Raw genomic sequence first — 15,859 nt, 5'->3', positions numbered from 1 at the left:
AAAGACAATTTCTGTGCATAAAACACTGTTTTACCCACAGACATCCTTTTGAATATTACCCTCATTAAGTTTAACTAATGACATAATGATTCATAATAGATGCATTATGTAAAACCTCTCTGGAGAAAAGCGGCATTTACAGTACTTAGTAGTTTTCTGCATGATGATTTCCCTTTTTAACTCTTTCCTGCCTGATTTAGCACTAACACCAAACTTGTAATCCTTTGAAGTAGGAGATTAATACATACATGACTCAGAAGACCATTGCTAAGGTTTCAGGAGTTCTGGGCTGTGTTACAAGCATTGTTATTCCCAGGTCTTGGCTATTGTAAATCTCTGTGTTTTCGTGTGCTGGCTTCTACACTCAGAGCACTCCAGATTAGTCAGAACCCAGCTGCTCGCATTTTGACAGGCACAGGTGTGAAAGAGGACATCACTCCAATCTTATAGCTTATGGAGGATTGTAAATCTGGACAACAGCACGTGTCTGGGAGGGGGCGGGTAATTCAATCCTCCCCAAAAGTTTATATATTAACATACATATTTTATATTTGATCCTCCAAACAACAGTCAACCAATGAAGGTCACATATAAATAATTGTTAATATATAAACTTTTGAGGAGGATTGAATTCTCCCCCCACCTTCCACCCTCCCCCGGACAGGTGCTGTCTTCCAGATTTTCAATCCTCCATATAAGATCATCTGGCTTACTTGACATCCCTTCTTTAAAGGCAACCCAGACCTGAGATGTGGCCTTTTCCGTTGCAGGCCCAATTTCTTGGAACAGTCTCCCAGAGCAATTATGGTGAACCAGAGGCTGGCCCATGGAGAAGTAGCCCTCCTGCGTGGCACTGGTATTAGAGGCAGGCTACTTTTCCATAGGCCACTCTGTACTACAAGTTTCAGGAAATTGTTGGAAGTATATTTATTTCAGCTAACCTTTTGCTTGAAGCATTTCTGCCATAAAATAGCCATATTATTAATGAGCAAGGATGGTACGGCTAGCTCAGTTAAAATGTCTAGATCTGGTTTTGCAGTCGAAAACATTACTCAGTGGCATGCAGATGTGTCTGTTTTGAATTTTGTTGTTGTTTGTCTTATTGATCATTGGATTGTATTTCTGTTTCCTGCCTTGAACTTTGCCTGGCACTGGATATACATTTTTAAAATAAATAAGAACAAGTAAATAAAGTTATTTATCTGTTTCAGTATGATAATTTACTAACTGTTAAATTTCCACCAACATGGGATGCTTGGCAAGTAGTTGAGCTATCAAACAGGCATCGGAGCGCACTGTTAACCTGCCATTGGATATGTGTTTTCCCTTACCCCTTATTCAGTAAGGGGCGGAAAACGCGCGTCCAACCCGCCGAACCTAATAGCGCCCTCAACATGCAAATACATGTTGATGGCCCTATTAGGTATTCGCGCGCGATTCAGAAAGTAAAATGTGCAGCCAAGCCGCACATTTTACTTTCAGAAATTAGCGCCTACCCAAAGGTAGGCGCTAATTCTTCCGGCACCGGGAAAGTGCACAGAAAAGCAGTAAAAACTGCTTTTCTGTGCACCCTCCGGCTTAATATCAGGGCGATATTAAGTCGGAGGTCCCAAAGAGTAAAAAAAGTTAGAAAAAAAAATTGGAAGTCGGCCGGCGGCTGTCGGGTCAAAAACCGGACGCTCAATTTTGCCGGCGTCCAGTTTCTGAGCCCATGGCTGTCAGTGGGCTCGAGAACCGACGCCGGCAAAATTGAGCGTCGGCTGTCAAACCCGCTGACAGCCGCCACGCCTGTCAAAAAGGAGGCGCTAGGGATGCACGTGTCCCTAGCGCTTCTTTTTGCCCGTTTCTACTGCCGGGCCTCATTTGAATACTGTATCGTGCCCACAGGCGATTGGCCTGTGCGCACGCCGGGAGAGCGGGCGTTCGCCCGCTCTCCCGCAGACTTTACTGAATCGGCCTGAAAGTTAGGAAGGATAATTTTCATTTGAAATCTTAACCCCTTGGAGCCATAATAATGGCATATATAACATACCTTCAAATAATGATTCATATCTTTTTATAGATGCTAGAAACTAGTTATGAAATGACATTTTCCCCTTTCATCTATTTTTCACTAACATGATTCAATGACAATATTTCTGAAAGTCTAAGCGAGCAGAGCCTCACTATTAGAAGGGTTGACTAATCCTGACTTTATTCAATGTACCTACCTTTTTAGAGGCACTTTTAGTTTGTCATTGCTTTGGATTTTATTTGCCCTTTCCTGTGTGGCTTCAGGGATCCGTCTTTATACCATGTGGGATGGAAGCCAACAAATGCATTTGGTATAAACAGAATTTGCTGTAGTAGAATTTTATTTATAGCGTGTCAGAATTACTTTGTGCAGCAGGATTTCTATTTCATACAAAGCAAGAGGGACCTCGATATTTAATCTATAAATCTTAATTTTAACATCTTCTATATAGAATCATACACATTCTCGTTTCTTCTGTTGCATAATTACATAGTCTTTACTCATTCCCTGTACATAGAAGCAGCTTGTAAAAACTGTAGAAATTTGATGTAAAGTTGTTCCTTCTTGGTATAGTAATGGACTTTTCTTCACAATGTATCAGCTTTACTGGATTTCATGATCCTAACACTGGGCAAAAAAGAAATTTTGAGTATTACTTGGAAAAAAAAGGGAGGCCTCTATTTAGCGCTATTCAGCTGGCTAAGTCCCTACTTATCTGGCTAAATGGTAGCTGCTAAATATCCGGCTATGTTCTTTGGCCGCCAGTTAGCCTGATAAGTATTTATCCAGCTAAGTAGCTAGAGGCTATATTGGATTGGTGTGGGGTTAGTTATCTAGTTAAATGGATGTGTCGATATTTGGATTTATCCATTTGTTAAGGGGTAGATTTTGAAAGGTGTGTGCTCACTTCCTGGTGCACGCACATGGACGCGCCAATTTTATAACCACGTGCCGTCACGCGCATGTTATAAAATCAGTGGGCCGCGCACACATGCGTGCCGGATTTTATAATCCGCGCACGCAGGGGGCACTAACTTTAACAAAGTACGCATGGCGTCGTGATGGGGTTCACTCCCAGTTCCCTCCCAGTCTGCTCCAATTAAGGAGCGGACTTGGAGGGAAGCAACTTGCACGCGCCGGCCAACTGCCAACGCGCGCTTACCTGGCACAGCGACGAATGGCCGCTGTACCGGCCACCTCCAGCCCCGCCCCTCCTCGCCCCCCCGGACTACCCCCTTTTCAGGTCCCGGCACTTAATCACGTACCGGGGTTTACACACGTGGTCAGGCCAGTTTGAAAATTGGCCTGGTGTGCATACGGCCAGGCCACATGCGTAAACCCTGGGATTTACGCGCGATGGGGTTTAAAAATGTACCCATAAGTTAATAAGTTAGACTTTCTCGATAGCAGATCTAAACAATCGGTTATCATTTAACTGGCTAACTAGAATTTATCCATATTAGGATCGTGGACTCTTGGGCCGGCTGAGACTGCAGGTGTTGCACTGGGGGCCCACAGTGAGCATCACAGCCAGGAGGCGGCACTGACGAGAGGCTCCGAAGAAGGCTTCACCACTGGAAGTCCAAGGTCGCCCCAGGAGGAGCCCGTAGGGACCCGGACCTCTTGGACTTAGGTGGGACTCTATGCGACTAAGGATCCAGGAAGCGACTGAAGAGATGGAAGATGAGGATGGCAGGGCCCAGGAGGCTAGAAGAGTCTTCACCCTCGAAAGCCAATGGCTCCCCCGGGAGGAGCCCGTGAGAGCCCGAGCGACTGGGACTAAGGAGAATCCTCTGGGCCAGCAAAAACTGGATACTTGTGGAGGAGGAAGAAGCTGAAGTCAGAGTCCAAGAACGAAGCCGGGTCAGAAGCCAGAAGTCAGAAGTCTGAAGCCAAAACCAGGGGTGGAAGCTGGAATCAGAGTCGATGGATGAAGCCGGGTCAGAAGCCAGAAGTCAGAAGTCTGGAGCCAAAACCAGGGGCGGAAGCTGGAATCAGCGTCAAAGACGAAGCTGGGTCAGAAGTCAGAAGTCCGAAGTCAGCAACTGGAAGCTCTCATAAGAGTGGGAACCTCGTTGCAAGATGAGGCATAGCTGTGACTGCCGGGTTTAAATAACCCGGCAGCGTCTGACGTCACCGGGAGGCTGTCCCTAAGTTTCCCGCGCTGGCCCCTTTAAATCTGAAGTCCCTGCGCACGCGTGCGCCTAGGGGGCGGGGTCAGCCGCGGATCGTCGTCTGCATCTCCCTCACAAGGAGAACGCTGCGGTAGGCCGCGTCTCGGGCCTGGGTGGCCGAAGAGTAGGAGTTCCCGCGGCCGGGCCGGGCCGCGCGGTAAGTGAAGGTCCCGGGGCATGGCACGGGACTGTGACAAATAGCCATATTGCTGAATATCCCTTCTAAGTTAGCCAGATAAGTGATAGCCGGATAACTTAGATAGCCAGATATCTTTCAGTATTGGATCCCTTAGTATTTTCTCAATGAAAATTTTACATTTGAAGCTTTAAGTTTCTTCATACATACATCTTTCACAAAATTAATATATAATGATGACATTAAATTAACAAAGTTTTGTAATATTTAATGCAAAATATGCATAATTTCATTTTGCCCAGTGTATAAAATAATAGCAGCCAGATTATTCCTGAGAAAACTGGAGTCTTGGTAGTTTCCTACGCATTTCTTATGCGCAACTTAAACAGATAGCTTATCTCAGTCTTTACTTGCAGACAGAGGATGCCAGTTCTTCATCTCCAATCTTTATTAACAGGCAAAATAAAATATCAGTCTTATTGTGCATAGCGTGGAGAAAGCAGCGACCAGTGCAGTTTGGGCCACAAAAATTGACAGGTAAAATGAGGATTATATTGCAGGGTTGCACCAGATTAGCTGCTGCATCACACAGGTCATACCGAACAGAGCCAAACAAAGATGACTGGATACATATGAGGAAAAACAGGATCCTCTGCTTCCATCAGAGGTTAACCCTTTACAGCCAGTGGCACTGAACATAGCAGAGGCTGTGAACGAGCAGACTGACAACCAGCGGGTGGAATAACCAGGAGTGGCTCAAGGCAACCTGCTGTCTGAGGTGAGGGATGAGATGGTGCCTCCCCCTCTGTCCCCTCTGCCCCCCTCTCTCCCTTTTCCACACACACCCTCTCTCACACATGCTCTCTCACCCCATCCCACCCCCAGGCTGGCAGTCTCTCATATACACACACACACCCCTCTACACACACTCTCACCGGGGCCTTCATCTTCGCCACGAGCGGGACAGGCTCTGATGGTGGCATGCTGAAGCCTTAATCTTTACTGCTAGCGGGACGCACTCCGCTCGTGGCATGCCGGGGACAAGCTCCGTTCACGGCACGCCGGGGGGGGTCTCCTCCATCTTTGCCATTTCCTGCGTAGAATCAGAAGGAGGATACCTTTGCTGCACAGGGAGGGAGTTCTGCGCAGGACTATCCACTGCAGGCCCACGGGTCCTTTGTTGTTTTGGCGGCAGGGTGAGGCGGCCGCTAGAGGAGGTTTGTTTTTTTTTGCAGGGGGGGGGGGGGGGGGGCAGTTTTTGCTGCTTCCAAAGTTTGCCGCCTGAAGCGGCTGCCTCACCCTGCCTCATTAAAAAACCGCCCCCGAGTATAACAGAAGCAAGTAAAGTGCGCAGACTAAAAGCAGGAACATAGTATTAGCATCAGAAACAGGTTGCTGTGAAAGCAAGTCAACAGAAAATATCTGTGGAGACAGGACAGGTAATGACATTTTATAAAGAACCAACAAAAGGGTGTTTCAGTAGTGGGCTTTGGATTATCACATAAATCCCTTCTACAGTGAGGGGCGGATTTTCAGAGCCCTGCTCGCGTAAATCCGCCCAAAACCGGGCGGATTTACGCGAGCAGGGCCCTGCGCGCCGGGAAGCCTATTTTACATAGGCCTCCCGGCTCGCGCAGAGCCCCGGGACTCGCGTAAGTCCCGGGGTTCTCCGAGGGGGGCGTGTCGGGGGGCGGGCCCGGTCGTCGCGGCGTTTCGGGGGCATGTCGGCAGCTTTTGGGGGCGGGTACGGGGGCGTGGCTACGGCCCGGGGGCGTGGCCGCGCCCTCCGTACCCGCCCCCAGGTCGCGGCCCGGCGCGCAGGAGGCCCGCTGGCGCGCGGGGATTTACGCCTCCCTCCGGGAGGCGTAAATCCCCCGACAAAGGTAAGGGGGGGGTTTAGACAGGGCCGGGCGGTGGGTTAGGTAGGGGAAGGGAGGGGAAGGTGAGGGGAGGGCAAAGGAAAGTTCCCTCCAAGGCCGCTCCGATTTCGGAGCGGCCTTGGAGGGAACGGGGTAGGCTGCGCGGCTCGGCGCGCGCCAACTATACAAAATTCATAGCCTTGCGCGCGCCGTTCCAGGATTTTAGTGGATACACGCGGCTCCGCGCGTATCTACTAAAATCCAGCGTACTTTTGTTTGCGCCTGGAGCGCAAACAAAAGTAGGCTATTCGCGCGCTTTTGAAAATCCGCCCCTGAGTGACTGGTTTGAAAAGCACATAGAAACATAGAAATGACGGCAGAAGAAGACCAAACGGCCCATCCAATCTGCCCAGCAAGCTTCACACTTTTTTTTTTCTCATACTTATCTGTTACTCTTGGCTCTTAGTAACCTTTGGTTCTATTTCCCTCCATCCTTGTTGCTGGTCCTGGGAGGGGGCGGGGCCTAATTTTCAAACAATCTGCACAGGCTAAAGTCTGCAGATACTTTTTTTTACTTACAAACTTTAGCCCAGATTTTCAAAGCAGATTCATATACATAAATCCGTCTTGAAAATGTGTGGGCGTGTGCAGAACCAGTGCCAACATATGCACATAAAATCATACCCGAGCAGAGGTAACTTTGTGCTTGTATATTTACACACATGCTTTTGTACTTTTGAAAACTGAAAGTGTGTGCACAGGGACGGTAACTTTCAAGTGGGCAGGTGGATGCACATATTTATGGGGAGAAGTAGCCTAGCACTTAGAACAGCAGGCTTTGAACCAGGGAGACCAGGGTTCAAACTCCATTCTGCTCCTTGTAACCTTGAGCAAGCCTCTTTACCTCCATTGCCTCAGGTGCACACTTAGATTATGAGTCCTCTGGGGACAATGAAATAATTACAATATCTGAATGTAATCCACTTTGAATTGCTGAAAAGTGGAATATAAAAATTGGATAAAATAAGAAAACAGAAGGGTGGATAGCCAAATCCTTGGCAAATTTATGTCCTGCAGGCATGTTATAAAATAGCACTGGTGTACATATGTGTGCTTCAAATTTTAAGCTTGTGCACGCACAGCTGCGTAAATCTGCTTTTGGAAGCGCAAGTGAGGGAATTTTATAACAGGCGCATGTCCAACCCATGATTGGTTCACCAGTTTGCCCAGTCTAACGCTAGGTCCAATAAAAACCCCCTGGTTCTTTATCCTGTACTACCCCCAGTTAAACCATATCCCCTCAAGCATTTCATAGATGGCTAGAAATACTTACACCACCTCTACAGCAGAAGTAAATTTGTGCTGCAATACACCTGGGTGTGCAAGCAGCTACTTGTGCGCACATCTCTTGGCCCCGCCCCAGAACGTCCATGACCCACCCACATTCCACTTCTTTTTTCCCAATGTGAGATATTCACGCATCGGTGCTTGTGCACACATGTGGGCGGCTTATAAAATCAGGTGGACACGTGCATATGCTAGATGCATGCACATCTCCCGATTTTGGCATGCAACAGGCTTTTAAAATTAACCTTAAAATGTACACCCACTCTAGCTCTGCCTCCAGAACATCTCTGTAGTTCACATTAAAATACATACAAAATCACTTTTGTGCATACCGCTATGAAAACAACACCCCTCCCCTCCCCCCCCCCCCCCCCGGTTATTTTTAGGACTCTTCTGCTAAGAAAACTGGGGTTTATGCTCAAAATTCCTTTTAAAAATTAACCCTTAAAACATATTAGATTCTAATGAGTCCCATCATATAATGGCAAAATAAAAAAAATTACATTTAATTCTAATTGCCCTTCAATCTTAGCACTTCTGTTTGGTGTTGAAATGTTGTTGTAAAGTCAGTTTAAAAAACATCATTCTAAAAGATGAATGTGAATCAGCAATAGCAAGTTTCTTTTATGTAAAAATGCTGACATTGCCTGGCAGGGGCATTTTCCCAGTTCCACTATCAAAGGTTCAGTTAAAGTGGGGTATTATTTGTGCATTCAGCATAGTTTGGATCACACTCTCACCCGGTGCATCTATCAGTACAGTAGCCACTTGTTTAAAACAAATAACACAACTGCATTTTCATTTTGGTGCAATCTCTGGTTTTAATAAAAACTCATTTACAAAAGGCTGTATGCAATAAAACATCATGCTACCCAAAAGATAGAGGAGCCACTTTTATCATTGAAAGATGCCTATAGTGTATGTTCAAGTATAAGGGATTCAGTTAACTATTATAAAAAAAAATGACTTCAAAAGCAAGCAGTCTTTCTTTCATGACTTGATTTAGAGTTGTGTTTCATGTAGCATATCACTAATAAAGTTTAAATGCAAAGCATTGGGCAATGGGCATAGAATAAGCCTTGATTCAACTAGTACATAAATCGTAGTGAAGATCAAATAGATTTTATTGATATACTGTGAAGTTCAATGAGAACAGTGTCTACAATTAATTCTAAATTCAAATTTGATTAAACATATATGAATATTTTATTTGTAAACATATCCCCTGACATCTATTTTAATAAGACACAGTGTAAATGTATAAATTATTTGGGAATGTGTGTTTAGTTCAAGCTTTTCAAGTGAATATTTTTAAATATTCTGTTTACAAGTGTATGGCTGCCTTCATTTAATTAAGCTAACCATAGACTTTAATTAAAAAAATATATATACAGTAAGTAAAGCTGTTCATACCAGGATAAGATCACTAGGAATTTAATAGCCTGCCAAAATAGTTTGAGTCTCGTTAGGTATAATGGCTAAAACTGCATGCAACTTGAGGTTCAGAATAGACTTTGAGTCTAATCTTAAACACAGTGTGAAAACAATATATGCATTGCTATCCAATCTTGTACTCTTATTTATAATATCATCACATGTATTGAATAGGCTAATGAGAACAATGCCCATTAAATCACTTTAGCCTAGGAATTTTATAAATGGAGAAGCTCAGAGGGATTACCTACAGCAATAACATTTGTTGGCTCTTGCTGATGACTAGGGCAACCATGACTTCACCAGGTATCATATAACCACAAACATCAGCTGAAGAAACACACACCAGCATAAATCGAATATAAATTAAAGGCCATAGATTTAGTAACATAAACCCTAACAAGGGAATCTAACAAAATGTACCTGAGCCATTAACAGTGGCAGCCATACTACTGCAAGAATTGGGAAAACACATGGGTCACCCCCATCTCGCATCCCCACAGGTTCACTCCAGTCAAACAAGACCCTGTGAGTTGCATGTCCTGCGCCAGGCACAGGCTTCCAGATAGTCTTCCCTGTGCAAGCCAGGCCATCAGCCCTCTATACCTGTTATATACCTTAGGAGAGCCACTGGCCTGCCACCACAGCTGGTGGCAGGCACTTCCAGCTTCTCCAAAGGTGCCAGCTACAACCACTGCTGCTTGTCATAGACACTTTCTGCTGCTCCTCCCCCCAACTAAGCTCAGGTACCATGCACCAAACTGCAATGAAAAACTCATGTATTGATGCAAGACAACAATTGAACTTCATAATTTCACAACAAAGCCTAAGCTATTGAACTAGGTGGGATGAAAGACCTGACAAGCTCAGATGAGGAAGGCAGGAGAAACAGGCTGAGACCAACATTTTTCGCCTCTTTATTCTGCTCCTGCTTCGTCGGCTCATTGGGTCTGATGGGCCAATGACAGGCCCTCTAAGGAAGAAAAAACAGAGATGGAGCATGAGGATAGAAGGAGCTACCACCTGACATTCATCTTGGTTCGGTGACTCACTCTGCTCCTCTCTTTCGCAGAAATATATTATATATACATCACAGAGGCTGCCAAGATCTGCCCCTGTTCCCTGGAAGGAGGGGTAAGGCCATGTGACCTTCCCCACTAGCCAGCCCTTCAGTGCAGGTGTGGCAGATTGCATCACATTGCTGCACTGACCAGTGACACCCCCCCAACACCCTTGGAACTGGCATCTACCTTGGGCCACCTCTGCATAGCGCCCATGCAAGTAGTTCAGTGCTGTGCATTTATTTATAGCACTTTTTTTTTTTATAATAAATACTGATAATAATTATTATTCCTATTAGTGTAGCAAATATCTTAGAAGTTGTCTGTATTTAGCATTTACATTTGTTAAGAAACACTTTTAACAAAATATAGTTCTTGCTTTTTTGTGAAATATTAAATGTCAGCAAAATTATAGGTTAGAATTTCTTTACTATGTCAAACAGTTGGATATTATGGATTTAATTCTTATCTCATAAGCATATAGAGAAAAAATTTGCAATTTGATGTTGAGAAGATTTTCATCATTTGTTATGTTGTTTTCCCACAGGACTTTTTCAAAGAGCAATAGCTCAAAGTGGAACAGCTCTTTCCAGCTGGGCAGTCAGTTTTCAGCCTGCAAAATATGCCAGGATGTTGGCAACAAAAGTTGGTTGCAACATGTCAGATACCGTAGAATTGATAGAATGTCTACAGAAGAAGCCTTACAGAGAGCTTGTTGACCAGGACATCCAACCAGCACGATACCACATAGCCTTTGGACCAGTTATTGATGGTGATGTAATACCTGATGACCCTCAAATATTGATGGAGCAAGGAGAATTCCTCAACTATGATATTATGTTGGGAGTTAACCAAGGGGAAGGGCTAAAATTTGTGGAAAGTATAGTTGACCATGAAGATGGTATATCTGCCAGTGATTTTGACTTTGCAGTTTCTAATTTTGTGGATAATTTATACGGATATACAGAAGGAAAAGATATTATGAGAGAAACTATTAAATTTATGTATACAGATTGGGCAGACCGACATAATCCTGAGACCAGAAGAAAGACATTGTTAGCTTTATTTACTGACCATCAGTGGGTTGCACCAGCTGTGGCTACAGCAGATCTTCACTCAAACTTTGGTTCACCTACTTATTTCTATGCCTTTTATCATCATTGTCAAACAGATCAGGTACCTGCTTGGGCCGATGCAGCTCATGGAGATGAAGTACCTTATGTCTTTGGAATTCCTATGATTGGCCCTACTGAATTGTTTCCTTGTAATTTTTCTAAAAATGATATCATGCTTAGTGCAGTGGTGATGACTTACTGGACTAATTTTGCAAAAACCGGGTGAGTATTATTCTTAGGATTATATGTACAACTGAAAATGAAATGTTAATTCTTTTTCCATAATATATTGCTGCTCCAATCACCAATCATTTCTAGTTCCATGAAATGGAACGCTGTGCAGACTAAATCTATAGATTCATTACCATTGGACATGAAAATAATTGAATTTTAGAATAATATAACATCTAAGGTCTTCTCCTATTTTGTGTCTATGAGAAAATGCTTAGTTTATTGGACCCATTTTATTTTCTAATACTTAATTTTCAGACAGTAGGTAAAATATGTCTATAACAAATAGATCTGAGTTTCAATAAAGAAAAAACAGTATTTTTACATGGTATCATTTAAATATATATTGTATTTGACATTGGTAATATAAAGCCTAATTTATAACATAGCACTTAAGGCTGAAGTTCGCATGTACAAAGTTTATTTATTTACTTTCCAGTATTTATAAAACACTTTCCAGATAAAAAAAATAAATAACCCAGTGGTATACCTAAATTATATCGAATAAAAATACAAATTAATATCACAACATTAAAAACAAAAATATCCCAAGCCCTGTCTTCTTCGTTATTACATTGGGGATGTATTATGAATTATGGGTGAGACATAGGGCCTTATTTTCTAAGGCTATCGCACGCTTGCGCTACCAGCGCAAGCGTGAGATAGCTAGAAATCGTAGTGCATGCCTGCGAAGGGGACATCAGGGCAGAGTCGGCCCCAGAAGAGGAGGAGTCGGGGCATCACCGGGGCCGACTCCGCGAAGACGGCGCAGACAGCGAAAAGGTAAGGAGCCTTTTCGCTGCCTATTTCATGCCAAATAACTACACCTTTTATGGTGTAGTTATTCGGCGCGTCGCTGGCAGCAATCGCACCGTGACTGTACGATCGCTGTCGGCTAGCGCAGGACCACCCCCCCCTGCCATTTTGTCCCCCCGCCTCCTGTTACCACCGGATTTTCTAAGTTCTGCAAACTTAGAAAATCCGCCCCATAATTTGCTCTTCCATATTCAAATAGGCATCTAACAGGCCAGGATTCATCATTCCATGCGGAATGATGAAGCCAGCGCTAAAGGGGGTGGGGGGGGTGAAGAAGGGGGCGGGCGGGCAATAGCCTGCAGCCTATCATACCATAGCGGTGCGCTTTCGCCTGCTGCAGTGCTGCCGGCTGCAGGCTATCGCGGGCATAGCGCCACCGTAAAAGTTCGAAACATTATCGCAGGCAGTGGTGCTGCCGCCGACTCCTCCCTAACTCCGCCTCGACTCCTCCCCTCCCTCTAATTTAAATCTTACCACCGTGAAAAGGGCCTTTTGGCCTGTGATAGGGCCTTATCGCGTGTGTTAGGCCCTAACGCACACAATAAGTGTTTTAGAAAATAACCCCCTTAATTCCCAAATAATTCACTACTTGAATAAGAGAAATATTCAGGTTATTTTATTATGGGTAACATATGTAAATCTCTATCCCTAACCTGCAATAGTTCAGGCTTCCTTGCATTCTGAACTAATTTATTATCAACCAATCATTTTGCAACCCCTCTCCCCATACATTCAACTGGGTGACACTTCTCCTGTGATCTCTCCCTAAGGGAGCTATCACCTTGATATAATCTGCATATATTTATATTTTAAACCCAAAAGGTTGTATAAACTCACCCAAGGCTAAGGACCGGATTTAAATACCTACGCGCGGATGTCGATTTGTGCGCGCACAAATCTACGCCCGATTTTATAACATGCACACCCTGAGCCCTAGGGGAGTCCCGATGGCTTTCCCTGTTCCCTCCGCCCGCCCCTTTTTTCAAGCCCCGGGACATATGCACATCCCGGGGTTTGCGTGCGTCGCCAGGCCTTTGCAAAATAGGCTCAGCGCGTGTAACCCCCCTGCGCGCGTAATCCAGTTGAATTTATGCGTGTAGGGCTTTTAAAATCTGCCCCTAAGTAAATATTAAAAAGCAAAGGGGGATAAAGAAGCTTCCTCTGGTAGCCCACATAAAACCTCTCTAGATAAAGACCCAGAGCCATTAAAAACCACTGGCTGCTCCCTATTCTGCAAATATGGAGCAATCCATTTAATAAGTAACCATGCCACTTACTCCCGGCTTTGGGCATCATGCAGACAAAATGGTCCACCAAATCTAAGGCATTTAAAAAAATCTAATATCACCACTCACATTTCTATAATAAAGGCAATATATTATCCATCATAGAAACCGTAACAGTCTCTGTACTGCATCCTGGATAAAAACCAGCCTACGGACATCTAATCCTTCAGTGATCCCAAGAAAATTGGTCAGTTGAATTGTAATCACCTTTTTAATGAGTTTCACCATATAAAGGAGGGACCCAAAAAGCAAAGCGGAAGCCGATCCAGTTGGCTGTGATACAGTGAAAACAATAGGAATCGGATGATCACAAGAAGCCCTTTATTTTGAAATAAAGGGCTTCTTGTGATCATCCGATTCCTATTGTTTTCACCATATAAAGGAGACCAGAAACTAGTCGATAGTTACCACATATCCTGGGATCCAGACTTTTGTGCTTCAGAATTGGTGTAATAACAGATTACTTTAAAACTGGAGGTAAAGCACCTTCTGTCAGTGAACAATTGACCACCTTTACCAAGCAATGCAAAATAGAACCTGGTAAGCCAGGAATCAAATGTGAGGGAAAAGAATCCAATTTAGAGTAAATAGTTTTCAGTCAAGCAAGGTGGGATTTAAGTTCTAATGCAGAAAGCTGATCAAAATCATACAAATCTGAAGGACATCCTCTTTTATCTCCCTACTTGTTTCAACATTCTTCCTAGCTACCTTGAAATCATTTCCTGTCCTTATCTCCCCCACATGATTCATGGCATCAAATGTCTCCCTCACGGTCAAAACCTTATCATAAAAGAAGGTGGCCAAATAGTTACTTCCAGGTCAAGGATTTATCATTACCTTGACTCAAGATGGTTTTAACCACATTGAACATCACCCTTAAATTATTACCTGTTTTTGATATAAACTCATAGGTAGATTTTCTACTCTGCGCATGCACGTTCATGTGCGAGTGCTTCCCGGCACGCGCAAATGGATCCACTGATTTTCTAACGTGCGCCGGATTTTATATTCCGCCTGCATATGTGCGGGGCAGCGCTCGCAAAGGGGGGACTTCTGCAATTGCTGCACGGCAACGCATTTTGACCTTCCCTAGTTCCCTCCCAGTCTGCTCCAATTAAGGTGCGAACTGGGAGGGAATTTCCCTACCCCCTACCCTACCCTTCCTTCCCCTTTCCCTCTCCACCCCACCCCCGGAACCCTACCTTTTTCTGTTTTTTTCTTTGTTTCACAACTTACTTTAGCTCTCGAGCTGAAGTAAGTTGTGCGCTCTGGCAGCCGGGTCTTCAGGACAGCAAACAATGGCGCTGTCCCGACCCACCCCTCCCCACCCAAAACATGCTCCCCGGTCTGCCCTTTCAAAGAGCCCTGGCACTTATTCACGTACCGTCATTTATGTGCGTGGCTGGGCCTCTTCGAAAATTTGCCTGGCGCGCACAAGGCCCAGCCACGCACATAAATGCCAGGATTTACGCACACGGGCCATTTAAAATCTACCCTTTACTGCAATCATTTCTTTTTCATTTAACAAGGAGAAATATTTTGTTGCAACCCTGTGCCAATTATTATAACTCTACCTTCCCTACTTTTAGACTACCTAATGTCTTTCTAAATGATGTAATTCTCTTTTCTGAACAGCTAAACCAGTGGAATACCACGGTAAACTCATTAGTTTCCTTTTTCCAATACTTTTTTTCAACAGAGCTAACATTTTGGATCATAAATCAACTAATCTATCAGTAGATTTATCCTTGAATTCTAATGGGGAACTCAAAATATGTTCCTGCATTAAATCCTCAAATTTTGCTTTGTCAGTCTTTTCCCTAAAAAACCTCTTGGGAATGCTACCGTCTTTATTCTCCTCTTGCTTAATCACCCCAAATCCCAGGACAGGTTTGGGAAGCCCTGCCAAAGACCAAATCTAATATGTTGTTGCCCTCATGAGTGGATTTGCTAATGAACTGTACTCAAAGTTAGTGGAAACTGTACTCAAAGTTAGTGGAAAGAAAATGTTTCACCCCCACACAATCAGCCCTGTCCACATGCACAATAAAATCACCCATAATTAAAAAATAATAATATTGCAATGTTTGGGCCAACAAGACCTCAAGAACCTCATCTAAAACAGGATACAACAGATCAGGGGAACAGTAACATAAAGATACAGAAGAATTAAACTTCACTAACAAGCATTTATAATCTTGTGTTATATCCGCAAATAAATGTACAAGAGGAAGGGTTTGCCTAAAAATTAGTTCAATTCCCCCTCCTTGCCTATTAGTTCTATTTTGAAAAACAATTTTGTAACCTAAAGCAGTGGTTCTCAACCCAGACCTTGGGATACACCTAGCCAGTCAGGTTTTCAGGATATCAGTAATGAATAAGCATG

At 44.0% G+C, this 15,859-nt stretch overlaps 1 protein-coding gene across 12 annotated transcripts in view; it reads left to right on the top strand.

The window, feature by feature from the left end:
* Window positions 1-15,859, top strand: part of NLGN1 (neuroligin 1) — a 1,028,777-nt gene that overhangs the window by 1,002,765 nt on the left and 10,153 nt on the right. For all 12 annotated transcript variants that reach the window (XM_029617246.1, XM_029617256.1, XM_029617255.1 and 9 more), the window contains one exon: window positions 10,573-11,362. In XM_029617246.1, the coding sequence (XP_029473106.1) occupies window positions 10,573-11,362 (790 nt within the window). The remainder of the gene's footprint in view (window positions 1-10,572; window positions 11,363-15,859) is intronic.

Source organism: Rhinatrema bivittatum, chromosome 9 (assembly GCF_901001135.1).
Source record: "Rhinatrema bivittatum chromosome 9, aRhiBiv1.1, whole genome shotgun sequence".
Taxonomy (NCBI): Eukaryota; Metazoa; Chordata; class Amphibia; order Gymnophiona; family Rhinatrematidae; genus Rhinatrema; species Rhinatrema bivittatum.
The sequence above is the reverse complement of the archived record's forward strand: the minus strand, read 5'-3'. Positions and strand labels throughout refer to the sequence as shown.